This window comes from Salvelinus namaycush, chromosome 33, assembly GCF_016432855.1.
Source record: "Salvelinus namaycush isolate Seneca chromosome 33, SaNama_1.0, whole genome shotgun sequence".
Taxonomy (NCBI): domain Eukaryota; kingdom Metazoa; phylum Chordata; class Actinopteri; order Salmoniformes; family Salmonidae; genus Salvelinus; species Salvelinus namaycush.
The window spans coordinates 27,200,521-27,219,259 of record NC_052339.1 but is presented as its reverse complement, the minus strand read 5'-3'; the positions used below and the strand labels follow the sequence as shown (position 1 = coordinate 27,219,259).

Here is an 18,739-nt window from a genome sequence, read left to right as displayed (position 1 = left end):
TGCAACAGGTCCCTGGTTTGATTCAACACACTGTCTAACTAATCATTTTCTAGCTCAAGGACCAGTGGGCGGAGTTTAGAGTGACCAATGAGAACAACCAGTGAGCAGCAATAGAAGGAACATGGGGGAGGGTGTAACAACGTTTGAATCCCAGTGTCGTTACAGTTTTAGCCCTCAGTGTAAATCCAATAAGCAAGCTAAAGGAAAGTCTAAGTGTAAATGGCTCAATGATTTTGATGCTTACACTTTTTAAAACTTCTGTTAAAACAGTCTGACAAGGGCCGACATACATTCTGATCGCGGGTTATAGGCGTAGACGTTTAAGGCAATTTCCGATTGAGCCGACATATGCAACGTTTACTGTAAAATTGCCTTTAAAAGCCACAATGCCTGTGATCCGCAATCCGAGCCCGGGGATAGCACCAGTTGTATATAAAACTCTTCTTTGGTGTTAAGAATATCCTGAGCAACATGTGTTCCAGAGCCTCCATCCCTCCCTCCTACACAAACAAAATACAAATGTGTGCCTGCTTTTTATTTAATGTTGCGACAAGTAAAACATGGTATCACAATACATGATCGCTGATCAAAATGGAAAAGTTGCTAGAGATATGTACAGATAGGGTATAACGGTGGGGGTGCGGCGCAGTATTTTATTCTCAGGTTAAATACCACGTTTCAAGTGTGCTGACCTTTTACAATTGGATATCTCCGCTTACTTAATTAAAAAACACCGCAAAGGACAGCCATAATATTAATAAAAATACATTTATTTCTCATTGACAACAGGAACCCCTGCCTGCCAGGGGGAGACCCTCTGTCTATGGGTACAACAATGTGCTGCACTAGAGAGTTAAAACAATGGAGGCAGGAGCCCAGGAGGAGAAGACGTGCTACGTCCACCGCCCACAGAAGGCGGCTGATGGTAGACGGTTTTAAGTTTATTTTTTTATATATATATATATGCAGCATAGGAGTCATTTATACAGTATCAATAAGAAAAAGCAATTACAGAAACTTTACACCGTTTAAATGTTTTGAGTTAGAGACAGTCGTCCTGCTATGTGGTTCCATAAAGCTTGTGAGATACTGGCTTTTCCGCTAAGTCTCAGGAGAATGAGAGCGATAGAAAGAGAGCGGGAAGGGGAGGAACCGATGGGGGAAAATGGTCCCTATTAGCGCCGTTCCCCATGCGTTCCCCCCCATTTGTTTTGTTAGTCACTGAATCCACTCCGGACATTCAAGTATTTTCCAGTTTAAGGAAGACACTTAAGGCTTCTGTGGCAAAAAAATATATAAACAAATCAAAGCACTAAATTAATCTGTAGTGTTGATTGGAGTTGTATTGATGCATGGGTCCTCCCCCTGTGCCTGTTTACAAGTGGCAGTAAAAAAAAGCTGCCTCAAGCCCTCTGCACCCTAACCTGTGTGTGTTTAGATGGGTGAGGGGTGCTCTGGGCTCAATAGGTGGAGGAGGTGGTGCTCATGGCATCCTCGCTGAGGCGAGTGCTCCCAGGATGCACGCTGGCAAAGTATTTGACGTCCTTGTCCAGGTCCATCTGCAGGGCCACCAGTGTCTGCTCTAGCGCCTCCTGGTGGGAGTTTGCAGAATGCAGGAAGTACTCTGCAGGGACGACAGGAAGAATAGAGGACAGATGTGACCAGGGTTCAACTGCAGTTAAGCTGACGATATATGGAGAACAGCCATACTTTGTCATGTTTCCTTATTGGGGATTAATAATGACATAACTATATATACACACACACCATCCAGACTATTTCACAATGCATAATACTATGCATTTTGTGAGTGCAGTTAAATACGATTCGTTTTTATAATAAAATAAGCAATTATGGCTTAATTTGTTGTTTCCTAGGCCTAACTATGGAATTGGTCAGAGGAGCATGCAGGTGTGCGTGTACGTACCTCTCTCCAGCAGGCTCTGGCGGATGGTCTTGGCCAGCAGCACCCTGACGTTGGCCACGGGGTCGGAGGCCAGCTGTAACAAAGGGGCCAGCAGGTGCTCCGAGAACTGCTCCAACGACACACAGTCATCCTCAATCGCCAGCTGACAGAAAGAGAGAGGGAGGATGGTTAGAGGGTGTGTGTGTGTTTCAGAGATGGATTGGGGGAGTGTGTGATTCTGTGTGTGCATGCACAAGACACACACACTTGTGCTTTCTGTTGTGTTTGTGCGTTAACACACTTGACCACTCAGTCATCATGATCTCATTGTCCTCCAACACAATAGACATTGTGGGACAGAGAATGGTGCCACTCATGTTATCAAATAAAACGGCGAGGACAATGTCAAGTGGCCCGTTGAAAGCAGTGTCCTCATAGCTACCATAGCCACTTACTCCACTGTGTAATATGAGGGTGGGGAAACTAAAGGCTCTTCAATTAAAAAACGTAATTAAAAATCCTTGGCAGCTGACAATGTTTTGATATTCATCTTTAGCCCCGAGACTTCAAATTACACCTCTTGTTAATATTCTTGAATTATTCAGTGTATTCTCAGGCTACAAGATTAATTTAACTAGATCAGAGACTATACCACTTTGTAGTCTTACCTCTGTACCCCCTCCCTTTCCTTTCAAAAATAGTCTCCATCAGGTTAAATGTATCTGGGTATGTTCATAACTCCTAAATTCTAGCAAAATGTACAAAGACAATTTTGTTCCCTTATTTGACACAATAAGACAGGACCTGGAGCGCTGCAACTCTGATGTCATGGATGGGTAGAATATCCCTCTTGAAAATTAACATTTTACCTAGACTACTTTACCCAATCCAAATTATCTCAGTCTTACGTTCCAATAAGGTAATCAGAGCCATAAATGGCTGGTTAAGTTCCTTCATATGGAGTAAACACAAGGCAAGACTTCGGATGGCAATATTGCAGCTGCCAGATTCTATTGGAGACTTGGATATTAGGTTATCAGTGGTGTGCCCACTTATGTTATATAATGAGGACTCCTCGATTTTGTTAGAGGGATTCTGAAAAAGTCTTGTATTTTTCAGAAGCTTCAAATCTATAAAAGATTACTGCAATAATCCCATTACAGTTAATACACTCAAAGCATGGAGGTCAGTACAATGTGTTTTAGGAAAGCCCAAACTAACCTCTGCTCTTAACCACCTAGATTTTTTGTACCCTGATTGCTGGCTAACATTTGGCTTAATAAGGGCATAGGCAGACCAAACTTTTTATTTGCTGAAAATATTTAGTAATTTGAGGAGATGGTTGAGCAGGACTTGTTCCGCTTTCTACAAGTAAGACATTTTGAAGAGCACCACCTTGATAAGCAACCCTGATGTGTTTGTCATTGAAAAAACGTGTTTGGGGGGGGGGGGGAGAAATAATTTTCTATTACTATTGACGAGGATATGTGGGAGGACATTTGGAGATATGCAAAAACAATATCTAGCTGTAATCGTACTAGAGCAATCCAATAAAGAATAAGACACAGATTGCATACAGCCCCTCATCCTCCTCCATGTCTAAAATGTAAAACTGATACAGACACCCTAACACATTGGAACGTGACCATAAACAAATTACAAAAAAGGTACTGGACTAATGTTCAAGGGGGGGTGGGGTCGACCTAGAATTGGACACTTTCTTTGACGTTAGTTCTCCCTAATAGGCATGTTATTTCGGTGGCAAAGATGAGGCTTTACAATATCCTTACCATCACAGTGAGGAAAAACATCCTCTTACAGTGGATTAATGACAAGGTCCCTTCTATTAAGGATTGGCATAAGATACTATTTGAATGGGTTCCATTGGAATATCTGACATGTACATTACATTCTAAAAAGAGATCAGTTCTACTAAGTGTGGGAACCTTATTTGAATTACCTAGAACCTGATTTATCAGCCATTACGCTGCAAGGATTTACTTAAGAGTGGTGGTAGATTACTTGTCTCAGGATTACACTGTACATTCCATGTGTTGGACCTAATTCCTTTATTTAAACTGAAATTGTGTTTAATTTCTGTCTGTTAGTTATTCTTATTTTATATATTTGTTACTGTGGCGCATAATGTGGGAGAATTACCGTAGTTCAGACAGAAGACAGTATTTACCTTGTTTATTTGGTTAGGCCTATTGGATGTTTATTTGTGTTGTATAGGTCAGGAGATGACAAGAGAAGAATAACGATGAATAGGCGTGGGCGGTTGTCATACCGACCTTGTGCCATCTCGGGATATTTGGTAATACTTGCACTGAACACAAGGGGCACTATTGTCAAACCCCTTTAATCCAAATGTTAGTAATAGTAATGCTAACAAGTAAAAAGAGAATAAGAAACAGTCTCAATGGGCTTTACCCTGGTTAAATAAAGAACACATGTCAAATCCCATAGCAAGTGCTAGCTAAATGCTAACGAACAAATTGGGAACATTTTATAAAGTCTGACAAACTATTTGTAGGACAGACATCCCAGCGCAAAGTTATACAAGTAACACAAAAATGCTACTCACACTTTGCTGCACATACAAAACAAATATGAGACCGCTAGGCTATTGATCCAGGAGGGGACTCTGCTGTTACCGCAAGAAGCTAAATTAGCAAACCAAATACACAACCGCAGAGCATTTAGCACATTTTAGACAGTTCACTGAATAGTTGTAAGATATCTAGCTGGCAAACATTTAGTTATGAATTCCATACTGTAACTAGACCACCTGGTGCATGCTGCACAACAGTGAGTGACTCACAAGGCTATGCTGGCAGACTCATCGTTGTGTGCTTGTCAGCAAACACCATGTGACTGGGGACTACCAGTAAGCTTCATAATGAAAAAATAATGTGACAGGTGAAATGAACAGCGCAATGTGCTTTATTTCCTAACGTATTACACAAGTTGACTGCAGGTATTTACTTAAAAGTAGCTACAAATAACTTATAAGCAAGCAGAAAAATGGTTAACAGTATTGATGGAGTTGAAAAACCATCCCGTGGCTAGTTCCAAATAACCCAGTATACCGCCAAAGCCTAACGATGAACATGACAAAGACGTCCTCACCTGACAGATGAAAGTGAAGGCCTGTCGTCCCGACCACTTGGGGGAGTGGCAGAACTTCTCTACCAGCTCACTGAGGAAGTCTGCCAGCAGCGCCTGGCACGACGCCACCTTCCTGATGATCTCACTCACCTAACAATATACAATAAATATTATGGATTCCTTTTTGTGTGTCAAAATTCTCATCAAATTATGGGTAAATGAAGCCCAGAGAACTTAAAAGATGGGCTCAGTAATATGACATCATACAGATGGGTGACGTCTTGAACGGAATAGTCGTTGTTTCAGAGTGATCGCTAAACTACTACTATGATCTCTTCCCAATCAGGGCATGCCTCAGTGAAAGGCTAATATTGGGAAGAGACAATAGCGGCCATCTTTAGCAGACTTGAATAGCGTTGTTGCTGATGTCTGTAAGCAGTACGTCGCCCTGCTGTGTATGTTGCGGAAAACATGAGAAATGTTCTAGATCTGTGGAAATGGTAGGGAGGGAGAAATATTTACCAAGGATGTGGTGGTGTAACATTACAAAATACTACCAGTAGATGTATACACTACCGTTCAAAAGTTTGAGTTCACTTAGAAATGTAATTGTTTAAAGAAAAGCACACTTTGTCCTTTAAAAAAACAAACATCAAATTGATCAGAAATACAGTGTAGACATTGTTAATGTTGTAAATGACTATTGTAGTTGGAAACGGCAGATTTTTTTATAGAATTCCTACATAGGCGTACAGAGGCCCAGTATCAGCAACCATCACTCCTGTGTTCCAATGGCACGTTGTGTTAGCTAATCCAAGTTCATCATTTCAAAAAGGCTAATTGATCATTAGAAAACCCTTTTGCAATTATGTTAGCACAGCTGAAAACGAAGCACTTTCTTCTGAAACCCGTCAGTCTATTCTTGTTCTGAGAAATGGCTATTCCATGCGAGAAATTGCCAAGAAACTGAAGAATTTCTCACATCGAATAGCCATTTCTCAGAACAAGAATAGACTGATGAGTTAAAGAAAAAAGTGCTTTGTTTCTGGCCATTTTGAGCCTGTAATCAAACCCACAAATGCTGATGCTCCAGATACTCAAGTAGTCTAAAAAGAAGGCCAGTTTTATTGCTTCTTTAAATCAGAACAGTTCTGGGGGGGGGGGGGGTGGTGTCGCTGGCTGTGACCGTGTCGGGGGGATGTGTGTCGCTGGCTGTGACGTACCAGTTTGTAGGAGGTCCAGCGTACAGAGGACACTCTGTCCAGACACAGGCTGAAGGCCAGGGGTCGAAGGTAGTCATAAACATCCTGACCACTGTACAGCTCCAGTAACAACACCAGCTGTCTGAGAACACAGAGGAGATACAGATTACCCTGACCCATAGAACATAATGTCACCAAAACAGCCATCTTGGAAAAGCTACTTCTATGTTTAACTCCCTCACCCATACAGTACAGGAATGTCACTACGTCTGGCTACTTCTCTGGCTACTAATGGTGTGTGTGACAACTAAAGTCACAGGGGAAATAAATGGATTACATGAAGTGTGATAACAGGGTAGAACCTACTCTGCCAGCTCTGATCGGAAGCGCCAGTTGCGGCTGTTGTCTGTGACCAGGAACTCCTGGAGCTGGTACAGGTATTTACGCCGGGTGTCCTGGTGCAGAAGCTAGAGAGAGAGGGAGCGAGAAAGAAGTTGATCCCCTGCGACCACACAGAAACGCCACTGCAGCACAGAAGACACAGCAGGTATGCCTGGATCCTATCATCACTATGGGAAATATGAACCATTATGAGTTGCAGTCAACTCATCGTGACAACACAATAAATAGGTAACCTATCCATTCTAATGATCATTTCTATTAGTATTCTTTTAAATATTGATCAAGTATTTTCTTATATTGATGTGAGTGCTAAAGAAAGAGGTGCCAACTGACCTTAAGGAAATGGTAGAGGTGTTTGAGGACCCCTACCCGTACCTCATCCAGGTCCTTGAGGAAGCCGTTGAAGATGGGCACCAGGTCCGCTGCTGTCAGCTGGTCCCCCAGGATCAGGGCCAGCTCGTGGATGGAGAAGGCCAACGTCCGACGCACCTTCCACTGGAGAAGGGAGAGAGACATTAGAGCCCAGGAAGACCCAGTGACGTTAGAGGGCGTGTATAAAAGTGGGACAAAGGGAGCTGCCAGGGGGAGACATAAAGGAATCACATGGGGGGGGCGGGCCAACTCCAGTCCTCAGGCTTCCAGCTCACTGATTTGGGGGGTAATTGAGAGTCTGACCAGAGCCAATAGTGTCAAGCCCTTCAGCTGTCGTGCCTGGGGCAAAATGTCATTCCTTGCAGGCAGGCAAACTTTGGGGGTTGACAACTGAATGGTGAGAGGACACAAGTTTGTTTTTGGAGGACTGCTTTTGGAAAGCCAAGGAACCACACATTGGGCTTTGGAGAATCACAAAATTAATAAAAAAGGTGCTTGAGGAGGACCAGAAAGAAAAGCAAACCTGCTCCATGCTCCAGTCTAGGTCCAGTCTGTCAAAGCACCCTCCCTGACAACAACCAGCTGGCAGGGGAGGAGGAAATAGACCACAGTGAGAGAGCCACACTGCTAGGCTACATACTTACCATGGGGGCACATTCAGGAGGTCGCGACGTTGTGGAACGTGCAGATGCAAACGTCACGATTAGAGCTTACGCTACAAGTGAGCGAGGCATGCCAGTTATACACAATCTAGATCTACCTACACATTCCACAAAGTTGTGTTCCAGTGAATGTGTTCCATGGTGGGGAGTGTTTAGAGGTTGAAATGGAACGAACGGGGGGGGGGGGGGGGGGGGGGGGGGGTCAAAAACTACTTCTGAAGAGAAAACCTGTATTTTTCCTCAAAAACATTTACAGTAAAATTGACAGAAGGTGTAAGTGAGATGTAGCCTAGACAGAAGTGGAGCGTAGACACACCTGCATGTCAGAGGCCAGGGTCTCATAGGTGTCCCTGAGGCAGTGCCAGTTCTGTCTGCCCAGGGTCATGGCCACACCAGGCAGGCTGTAGGCACAGTGCTTGGCGATCTCCATGTCCACCGTTTGAGCTCTGGAAGGGTCCGTCATGGACAGGTACTGGTCCAGCAGGGCCTGAGGGATCACGTCCTGATGCTTGGATTTCTTCTCGTCCTCTAGCAGCTTCAGTCCATCGCTCAGCTCAGAGTCGTCGCCATAGTTCATCTGCAGGGTGGAGTTTCGCCTCTACACAGACACCAGGATTAATCACAGGTCAAACATGACAACCCTACAGTTAATTTCTCTCTATAGGCGTGACGCCATTCCACCACCTCACCTCCATGTCTGAATGGTGTCCTATAAGGGGCATCTGGTGCACTCCAAAGGGGTTGTCGTAGTGGTGTCCCCCCTGGCTGTCCCGGGGCTCCAGGAAGGCATCCTCTAGGTGAGAGTCCATGGTTGTGGCTCTCAGAGCAGCTGTCAGGACATCCACTTGTGCTGCAGGAAGGGGGTGGGGGGACATGGATGAGCAGGCGAGTTCCACATTGCTCTATCACATGTTCTCTTGTTCAGAAACAATGCCCAAGGGGTAAGCTGTATTATTGCCAAACACAATACTACTTGAGCAACTACCATATTGCTAATACCTAGCCTGTGCTCATTCTATCATATACATGAAGCGTCTAGGAGACCTATTCTTCCTTGTTGCGACACCATTACCTTGAGTGTATAAAACAGCCCATTGAGGCCTGTGTGTGTGTGTGCGTGTGTGTGCATGCGCGTGTCATTGTCAAACAAGCGTTCTTTGTGCCATATGCACAACAGGGAGCCCTTGTCTGGGCTTACAGCCGGCCCCTCTTCACAACAACAGATCACACTCAAAACCATGGAGGAGCCACTGCACTGGCCCTAAGCACCGACACGGGGTTAATCTTAACAGACGAGGAAGAGCAGATTTTAAATCTGTCACGGCTAAGCAGAGTCAGTCATTGTGCTTCAGTGCATCTGGGGCCTGTTCAGGAGGACAGCGTTACGGAACATTCTGACAGAACTGATGATTGTCCGTCAGCTCTATGGATTCCATTTCCATCTGCAACAATGAGCGGTTTGTCAAACCAACGCAGGTCTGGCATGATGACACCGGTGATAACATTTACATGCACAGTAATAATTCCATACTAAACTGACTATGGCAGTAGTCATGTACACACCTTACTCTGCTCATTTAAAAAATAAAAATATCAGCGTAAGGTCTAATTATTAGGACATCTAAACACCTTAAAAAAAAAATATATAGAATTTTTTTAATAAAGAACAAATACAAAAAACATCAAACCAAAAAACGAATTGCCGTTCCAGCAGTGTATTTCAACTGTGCCGACACCAGCCAAGTGCCTTCCTCTTCGGCGCCAGTGAAGTGAGATCAGAACATATGAGTCTAAGAAGTAGTTCACATTCAATCTTTATATGTCCCAACCCAAAAATAACATGGTCGCTGTGGTGGAATGTTTATTTAGACTGGTGATTTTCTGCATTTATCAGAGTGACATCAGGTAGCCTGATTTCAGATTGTTCTTCTTACAAAGCCTGTAAACATTTTAAATCCAACTATTATATTAATCTGACTACCTACAATAAATCACATTATTGTGTGCATGTAACCGTACTCAGTGACAGATCATTAAATTCATGTGACCCATTTTAGAAACAAACAGTACTGGAACACAGTGTTCTGTAGTATAGGTCTAACCCAGGGTAACTCCAGTCCTCAGGGGTCTGATTAGTGTCACAGAAAACACACCTGACTCCAATAATCAACTACTCAGTTTGGAATGCAATTAGTTTAAATCAGCTGTGTTTGCTAGGGATGGCAGGGCAGTGTTACAGCACTCTGGCCCCTGAGGACTGGAGTTGCCCATCCCTGGCCTAGACTACCGGAGTTTATTACATGCAGCACGATGGGATTGCATCTATAGGCAGACGAGGAGGCTCGCACATAAAACGAAGATTGAAGGAAAAAACAGTTTAGTTTGAAGTTTCTTTCTAGTGCTTTCTGGGATCCTCTGACAACGCCTCTTCCTTTCCTTGTGCCATTTGTAACATTACAGGCCACACACACACACACCTCTCCCGGTTTTCTATTTTCCCCCCTCCCAAGTCGGCCCAAAAATGACTTCCAGTTTGTTTTGTGTGAAATGGCCAGGTGCCAGCAGGCTGCTAGCCTCACATGCGACATTAAGGGTTTCAATTCCACCAAAAACACAGTGGACTGGACTCAAAGGCCAGCCTCTCACACCATTGGCCTATAGGGTTAGGCTCTGAGCACTACCTGTGAAAGAGCTTCTTCTGTCCAATCACAGCAGAGGAATGTTAATTGTCAACAACAACGTATTGAATTTCACTGCTTGCTCTGGTTAAGGATTAGTCTATTTATAACCCGAGGGAATTCACCCTCCATGACAACTTCTCTTACAATATAATTACATTCAGCCTACACACTGAGCCACTGTCCCTATATGAATAGACACACAACCATGAATTGCAACAGTTACCAAAATAACCACCTCTGATTAAGTTACACGTCTACATATGGTATTGAAGTAAGCAGCTTCTCGTGATCTCAGCAGTAGAGTGTAGACCTCTGACAGTGAGGTCAAGCTACAGCTTTACACACAGAGCACAGCTCACCTTTCACGTCGGGGTCATCAATATGAGGCTCCAGGTTTTCGATCAGCTCTTCCAGCTGTTTCCTATCCAGGACTGGGGCCGAGGCTTTAGCCTTGCCCTTACTGGAGGAGACATAGCTGGGGGGCTCCTCCTGGACACTCTCCCCCTGCTGGAGCAGCTCCATGTCCAGGCCCATCTCAGTGATGGGCAACCTCCAGAAGTGGAAGGAGTTGTAGAGCTCCTGCTCGGGGATATTGTACTGAGGACTGACGTAGGGGGACTCCTCCTCTGCTGGCTCAGGGAGGGAGAAGGACGAGGGCGCCAATATGTCTGCTGGTGAGTCGTCCTTCTCATTGGAGGTTGTGCGTTTCTCATGTCGCTGTGGCTCGTTCTTAGTGCTCTCAGTAGCCACTGAAGGTGCTTCCTCCTCTTCCTGAGCCCCTGCTGTACTGGAAGAGTCTCCCTCCTCCTCCGAGGGGTCCGGGGCGAGCGAGGAAGCCTCCTTCCCACAGAGGCACTCGGGACCGTCCAGGGCATCCGCCAAAGCCTCTGCCGTCTGCTCCCCACCCCCCTGGTCTGCCACGTCCATTCCTCCTATCTCCTCCTCTGTCCGGCAAAATCCTCCATCCTCCCCCTCGCTGTGGTCCCCCTGGACATTGTTGGAAATGCAGTCATGTTGTAGACAACCCTCTACGTGGTTGCCATTTGTGCATACAGGAGAGTCATCCCCCCGCCTCTGATAGTCAGTGTTAGCGCTGCGGGAAGGGTCTGTAGTGTCCAGGTTCAGTGGTTTCTCTTCAATACTGGGGGAGAGAGAGAGGAAGCATGTTACAAACAAGCAGTACAATACAAGCTTGGTGGATTTCCTTCACTGAGAGAAGACCATTCAAATCTAAATTCCCTTTTAGATGCCCAAAATGGCTGCACCTGTTCTGCGAGTGGACACAGTTGCACTCGCCCTCCTCCCCCTCTCTGAAGTACTGGCCCACACTGTTGGGGCTGGCGAACGTGGAGATGAACTGGCCCAGCGACTGGAAGGCAGCCTGACGCACCTGACACACAAAGTAAGAGAGACAGAGGTCAAGAAACAAAAGAGTATTACATGTCAATGACTCTACAGTCATTTAGCAGACACTCTTGTAAAGAGAAGTAGCCAAGTTGTGCATTCAAATAAGGAAGTTGGCCTGTCAGACATCCTGGTAAAATGTCATGTGAATGTTCCCCGAAGTGGGCTAACTACTACCCACAGGCCCTGCAGTAAAAATAAAATATGTATTTACTCTAAAAAGTTACGTTTAATTTTACATTTTGCAGACGCTCTTATCCAGAGCGACTTATAGTAGTGAGTGCATACATTTTCATTTCATATTTGTTCTTACTGGTCCCCCATGGGAATTGAACCCATAACTCTGGCATTGCAAGTGCCATACTCTACCAACTGAGATACAGTGGACAAGTTAGTTCCCTTAACAGCAAAATACCTAGAGGATTAAGAGTAGAACTCTGGCCTCAGGAGGTCAATGTTTAATGCCTATGCTAAAGTATTTAGTTTCCATTTAGGATGTGGGTTGACACATTTCTGCTCGGTGCTCACCCATCGGGAGGGGTCGCTGATGAGGCTGATGAAGAGCGACGATAGCTTGGTCCTGCGCACTTCCTGCGAGGTGGACGAGGAAACAGTCATGAAGCACTCAGCACAGGCCTTCCTCACCCCCCACACGTTGTCCGAGCAGAGCTGGAAAAAGCGGGGCAGCTGGGCAGGAAAGGAGAGAGGTGGGAAAGAGAGCCAGATGAAAAGTAAAACAGTGTTTCAGTTAGTCAGAGCTTAGAATGCCCTTTCATCGTCACACAAGGCCGAGCTACTGAGTGGAGTCAGAGAGAGTGAGCGCATCAATGTTTCACCCGTTACAATCTCAATATCACAACACGGAGAACAATATACTGAGAATTCAGAAAAATAGGTGGAAAAGCGGCAGTTGAGAACGGCATGTGCAACAGAAACTTCTGGCTTTTAGATGACTCATTTAAGTAAACCCTGGTGTGTCACTGGAAGCAAACAAAGTTATCAAGTCAGTTGGCTGAGAAAGAATGAAACCAAAAGAAGTCAAAACGTACCAGGAGTTCCTCTGTCGCCTCTCCTCCAACAACACTGCAAATGTCGCCAAAGTTTGCAGCGCAAACCTGCCACAAACACACAAAAATGACCTCATCTAAAACAATGACTCCAACCCCAAGCAGATTTAACAATATGTTAAACAAAAAAGCTGAAAAGACAAATACTACATGTGAGAAAGTCTACTTGAGTGTATAGCCACTGCCTGGGTGTGATCTAATGCAGGGTCGTGTTCATTAAGGCACAACAGAAGACGTTTAAAAATGTTAACGCGAAGAAGAAAAAAATGTGCCAAGTCCAGCTAGTCCCTCCTATTTCAGTCCGTTTTCTTTGTTTGGTGCCTTATGAACACAACCCTAGTCTAGTCCCTACTGACCTTGCGCACGTGGAACATCCTGCAGTCGCAGCACATCTCACAGAAGCGGGGCAGGAAGAGGCGCTCGGTGATGTCCTTGCCCACCATGGGAGCCATCTTACAGATGATCTACAGACACAAAAACAGAGCGTCAAAATACACCGTCCGTCAGGATCCTTCTCACACAGCATGGTGGTTTGAACTAAAATGTCACAACACTACCTGCGTTCTACAGACAACTTTGAAATACCCTTGGCTTGCACTATCCGCAGAAGGGCAAACATTCATTTGAATGCTGGCTGCAGCCTGCTTCTGGAAATCACAGCTATGGTAAATAAAACAAAGGGGTCAACCTTATTCTACTTTTTGCATTTGATATGATCATATCTAAAACGTGGCACAGTAGCTGTCTGATAATGTCATAATGTTGTGTGGGTCATGTTCCCTGACCACCATCTCCACACTACTGCACCTTCTATTCCCATATGTATTACACCACTTTTGACCAACAAAGCTACTTAGTAGTGCACTATATAGGGAATAGTGTGCCATTTCAGGCATCTCCTTGGTCACATGACTCACGGCCATGGCTTCCGTCTTGACGTCGTCGTTGCTGTCGGGGGCGGTCAGGTCCACCAGAACGGGGCACACCAGGGTCTCAATGTCCCCCCTCTCAATCAGCTCCTGCTCCAGCAGCACCAGCAGGGCCGCCTGGCTGGTCTTTCTGACCTGGCGAGATATCCCAATCATTATACAGAAGCTATTAATAACAGTGAGCATAACATCTATGAGCTTAATTTATTGTCGCTGAATAGATGTTTATTTAACATGTGCCAATGGCTAGAGAGAGCGAGTGAGAGGCAATTCAAAAAACAGAACAAAGTATGTTGAACAATACAAAAAGAGGAGTATGTAATGTATTCTTATCACACGCCTCCCTTACCTGGTTGTTCTGGTCAGCCAGGTATCTCACCACGATCGGTAGCAAGTACTTAGAGAAGGCAAACGGAATGGAAGGTCTGTTCTCCTGACAGAAAATGGCAATGTGAGGAACTTGCTCCATTAGTTCTGCTCTTACAGAGGGCTCTGAAAAGAGAAAGGTAAGACATTTTAAAAACACTTAAGGAGGTATTTTAAGGACAGTAGAAAAGGGGGTCAATAAAGCCTGAAGATCAAATGTCTTCCATGACAAAAGGGGTCTGGTTTCATCATCGTCAGCAGCACAAGTGTTCAACAATGACTGACACCTGGCTGGATGCCCTGGGACCAGAGGAGGATATCATTTGTCCAGAGAAATTGTCTGCAGAAACACAGTTAGATTGTCTTAACTTCAGGTGTGAATTTAGTTAAACCTATATTTTAAAGACGCACTAATAAATAGCTGTGAGAAGGATGCTGATGGACTGTGCATTTTGACTCGCCGCTTTACCAGGCGGGGCCAGAATGTCCCCGAAGCACACCCAGCCTATGTAATGCTAAGGGGAAAACAGTTTTTTTTATTTTGATGTAGTTGTTTAAAATACATGCCCACTGACTGACTAAGATCCTCTCTGGTCAGTTTACTCCAGGGTTAAGAGAACTGGTTGCTGCTCTAATGTATGCCTGCACCATTATGCAGGGCTCCTGCATTACGCTGAAAGACATGCCCTGCACTTACAAGGACACTGCTAGGCCACTACATTCAGAGAACTACAGAGACCTGACCATTGCACATTGCAAATGTAGTTGGGATAACTTATTATTAGTTATCCCAACTAATAAATGCCCAAATCCCAATCTATTTTCTAATCCCTGCTGGATATGTATAAGCAGTGGTGCACCTTCCTCTACATCTCTTAAAGGTATCCGCACGCTTCCCAGCCGAAACAGTTCAGTTTGTGTATATTTTATGACATTTTGTGAAGTTTTTGTTCGTTTTGGACATCTTTTTGGGGGGGGGGGGGGGCTGTTCGGGTACACGTTTTTTTTAATGGAAGCAAGTCGAAGTTCGGAGCCAAAGTCTACGCCCCTGTAAAATTGTGTGACTAAGAGCTCTTCGGCAAGAACTTCAAAATGAATTACAGATTTCTTGAGTTGTCTTAAATTAATTCAGACTATTTTGAGGAAGTGTATACTGGCTACGGCGTCTCAAAATGGACAAACATCACTATTGCCGATTTTCTTGTTTTTCCCAAGTTAAGGTATTTAAAGGGAGTATGCGAGCACACTCGGTCGGTGCCAGCTGAACCGAAGCATGCTGACACCTTTAGCCTACCTACACCTTACAGGGCCAATGGGAGCAACTGAGACCAGCTGTAAAACTCAGACAGACTGCATTTCACCTGTGTGAAATGGCATCTAGGTGCCGTTAACTACACCGCTCCATCAAACACTCATGGGTCTCTCTCCCCTGCACTAGTGGCCAGCCAAGAGAACAGACAGACTACTTTCATGACAGAAATAAGGGCATGTCCAGAGCATGCAGACACACACAGCCAGTTCATATACACGACAGACAGTTTTCACAACAGTCAGTCGTTAAATATGAAACAAACGTCTCTTATAAACCGATGGGGTCTTACCCGAGTCATCAGCAAGTCGACCCACTCTCTCCAAGACGCCGATACAGTCCCTCTCATCCTCACTCACTGCTTTTAGTGTGTCCAACAAACTTCGTGCCACCATTTGTCTGGAAGTCATAACAAAATTTTATATGAATAAATATTCTCCATAATAAAAATTAAAAAAGGTCTTCAAAATTGTGAGTTTTAATAACATTGCATTGGACATTTACCTGTTAAAAATATTTTCACTAGCGACGTATTTATCCAATCTTCCAAGAGGAGTCAGCATCTCATCTTGCGAAACAAAATCCAAGGCTGAAGGTATAATAATGACGTCAGACTCTGAGCTGTAGTCATCCACACCAACTATTAGAGACATTGGGAATATTGTGCATGAGAGGCACCCACCACCACGTACCCAGTCAGGCCGGTGAGGGACAGTGATGAGGTGACATGCAGTAGTGGCAGAAGCTTGGCACCAATGCTAAATCTATTAGCATATCAACAGTGGTTAGGAGAATGCAGTCCAAGGGGGGGAAAAAAGTGCAAAAGTGAAAATGACAGATTTGGTGAAAGAAACATATGAAGTCCTTGAAATACAGTGAATACACATAGCATACAAGCAGGTGGGGATCTATAGGATGATGGTAGTGATCTGTAGGTGGACTTGTTGCATGACTGTTCTCGCAATGGTATGGGTATGTTGCAAAATGCACTACTGAAACAAAGCAATCTATCATATTGCAACATAAATACCTAGCTTGTACAGTGTATGGTAACTGCACATCCCAGTTATTGCACAATAGCCAGACTAGGTGCATTAACTTCCCACTTTCGCTACCATTTATCAGTCACCAAATTGTCTAATATGCATACTGGATAGTAATAAAAAAATAGATAGCTGGCTAGTTGTTATATCATACTAATTTAGTTTGGCTGCAAAGACTAGCAAGCCAAATAGTCCACTTCAGGAAGTTTCAGGCTATAGTCGTAGGGCCCTGACTGGGTTGCATATCTGATGTAACAGAAACCAGTAACCTCCCTCCGCTATGGGTGGTAGCTAGCTAGCTGACCTAGCTAGGTTAACAATCCTGCATGCAAGCTTGATGTATTAGGTTGAGAACCTAGCTAGCGAAGGAAGCGAGACGATCATAATCAAATGTAATGCAGTGAATCGAATCGCTGGTTACTCTGCTTAGCTAGCTAGCTGCTTGGCTATCTGAGAGGCTAGCTCGCCAATTCGCTTGCTAGCTAGCTGGCTAGTTTATCGCCAAATTTGCGCAAGCGCGTGAGTGTTAGCTTTTACGAAACTACTTTTGAGAGCATTTAAAATGTAGGATGTGAATATAACTCACTACACATCGAAGAAGTTAAGTTGCAAAGAAAGGGGACAGTCCAACTCGTCTACCCAAGGCCCACACAGACCCGTGAACTCCAGAGAGCCGACAATGCAATCATCGCATCCATTGCACGGCTAGCTAGCAATTTCCAACACTGAAAACACAGGGACAAACTTACATCCGTCCAACTCCTCCTGGGAATCCTCTTGGAGTAAAGATATATCTGTTAAAAACAACGAAAAACTCAATCAAAAGATACTCAATCGATAACTAAATTGTTCTGCTGTATCGACTTTCACTCGAAACTGTTAAAATTTGGGACGGAATTGTGCATTTTCCCGATGCTAGTGTAAATAGACTACGTACCCGCCATCTTGTCCTGGTCCTACATTTAAAGTGATCTGTGCAGATGAGGTAACAACTGGAGACGGAGAATACAGGAACTGCCGTTAGAAATGAACGAGCGGTCCGGATAGTATAAAATCGGTGAAGAAATCACCACCCCACCTAGAGGCGTTACGGTTGATAGTAAAGTACAACGCCCAATGATTTGTATATTAATTATACTGAACAAAAATATAAACGCAACATGTAAAGTGTTGGTCCCATGTTTCATGAGCTGAAATAAAAGATCACAGACATTTTCCATAAGCACAAAAATATTATTTCTCTCAAATTCTGAGCACACATTTGTTTACATCTCTGTGAGAATTTCTCCTTTGTCAAGATAATCCATCCACCTGACTGGTGTGGCATATCAAGAAGCTGATTAAACAGTATAATAATTACACGGGTGCACCTTGTGCTGGGGACAGTTAAAGTCCACTCTAAAATGTGTAGTTTTGTCACACAACACATTGCCACAGATGTCTCAAGTTTTGCTGGAGCACCCAATTGGCATGCTGACTGCAGGACTGTCTACCAGAGCTGTTGCCAAACAATCTAATGTCAAATTCTCTACCATAAGCCACCTCCAACGTTGTTTTGAGAATTTGGCAGTACTTCCAACTGGCATCACAACCGCAGACCACGTGTAACCACGCCAGCCCAGGACCTCCACATCAGGCTCTTGACCTGAGGGATCATCTGAGACCAGCCACCCTGACAGCTGATGAAACTGTGGGTTTGCACGACGGAAGAATTTCTGCACAAACTGTCAGAAAACGTGTCAGGGAAGCTCGTCTGAATGCCTGTTGTCCTACCTGAAGTCGGTGGGCAAATGCTCACCTTTGATGGCTACCGGTGTAACGGATGTGAAATGGCTAGCTAGACAGCGGGTACGCGCTAGTAGCGTTTCAATCAGTTACGTCACTTGCTCTGAAACCTAGAAGTAGGGTTGCACCTTGCTCTGCAAGGGCCGCGGCTTTTGTGGAGCGATGGGTAACCATGCTTCGTGGGTGACTGTTGTTGATGTGTGCAGAGGGTCCCTGGTTCGCGCCCGTGTCGGGGCGAGGGGACGTACTAAAGTTATACTGTTACACTGGCATGCTGGAGAAGTTTGCTCTTCACGGATGAGGGTCCAATATAATGATGTCTTAGTCACTATATGTAATTATATGGTTATAGTCGTGGATAAGCGTACCTAAAACACAATATAATGTTTTTCCTACACATGTAAAAAATAATATACAGTGCCATTCATGCATTTGAGACTAGTCAGCGCTGTTAATTTATTTGCTTAGGGTTTTTAAAAAGTTAAATAAAACTGGGAAAA

The 18,739-nt window shown here is 44.5% G+C and overlaps 1 protein-coding gene across 3 annotated transcripts; it reads right to left on the bottom strand.

Moving 5' to 3' along the window:
- Positions 1-520: 520 nt before the first annotated feature.
- LOC120027738 (serine/threonine-protein phosphatase 4 regulatory subunit 1-like) lies at positions 521-17,476 on the bottom strand. Of its 3 annotated transcripts, XM_038972744.1 has the most exons (20): positions 17,392-17,447; positions 17,204-17,248; positions 16,104-16,175; positions 15,916-16,000; positions 15,704-15,810; positions 14,086-14,228; positions 13,725-13,871; positions 13,164-13,271; positions 12,790-12,855; positions 12,269-12,427; positions 11,602-11,726; positions 10,696-11,477; positions 8,345-8,505; positions 7,972-8,253; positions 6,955-7,116; positions 6,586-6,686; positions 6,241-6,361; positions 5,039-5,167; positions 1,928-2,069; positions 521-1,624 (listed from the first exon to the last, which is right to left on the bottom strand). In XM_038972744.1, the coding sequence occupies exons 4-20, from the start codon at positions 15,972-15,974 to the stop codon at positions 1,461-1,463; spliced, it is 2,958 nt and encodes a 985-aa protein (XP_038828672.1). In that variant the 5' UTR covers positions 15,975-16,000; positions 16,104-16,175; positions 17,204-17,248; positions 17,392-17,447; the 3' UTR covers positions 521-1,460. The 3 variants fall into 3 exon arrangements, with proteins under 3 accessions (XP_038828672.1, XP_038828670.1, XP_038828671.1); XM_038972742.1 differs by lacking the exon at positions 16,104-16,175 and having other exon boundaries at positions 15,916-16,051; positions 17,392-17,476; XM_038972743.1 differs by lacking the exon at positions 16,104-16,175 and having other exon boundaries at positions 17,392-17,476.
- Positions 17,477-18,739: the final 1,263 nt, after the last annotated feature.

Bases quoted from the DNA above. Each gene is read 5' to 3' on its own strand.
- LOC120027738 (XM_038972742.1), bottom strand. The intron at 13,272-13,724 runs GTGAGTCATGTG...TTGTGTCTGTAG, and splicing joins TCAAGACGGAAGCCATGGCC to ATCATCTGTAAGATGGCTCC. The intron at 2,070-5,038 runs GTGAGGACGTCT...TCTTTCTGTCAG, and splicing joins CCTTCACTTTCATCTGTCAG to CTGGCGATTGAGGATGACTG.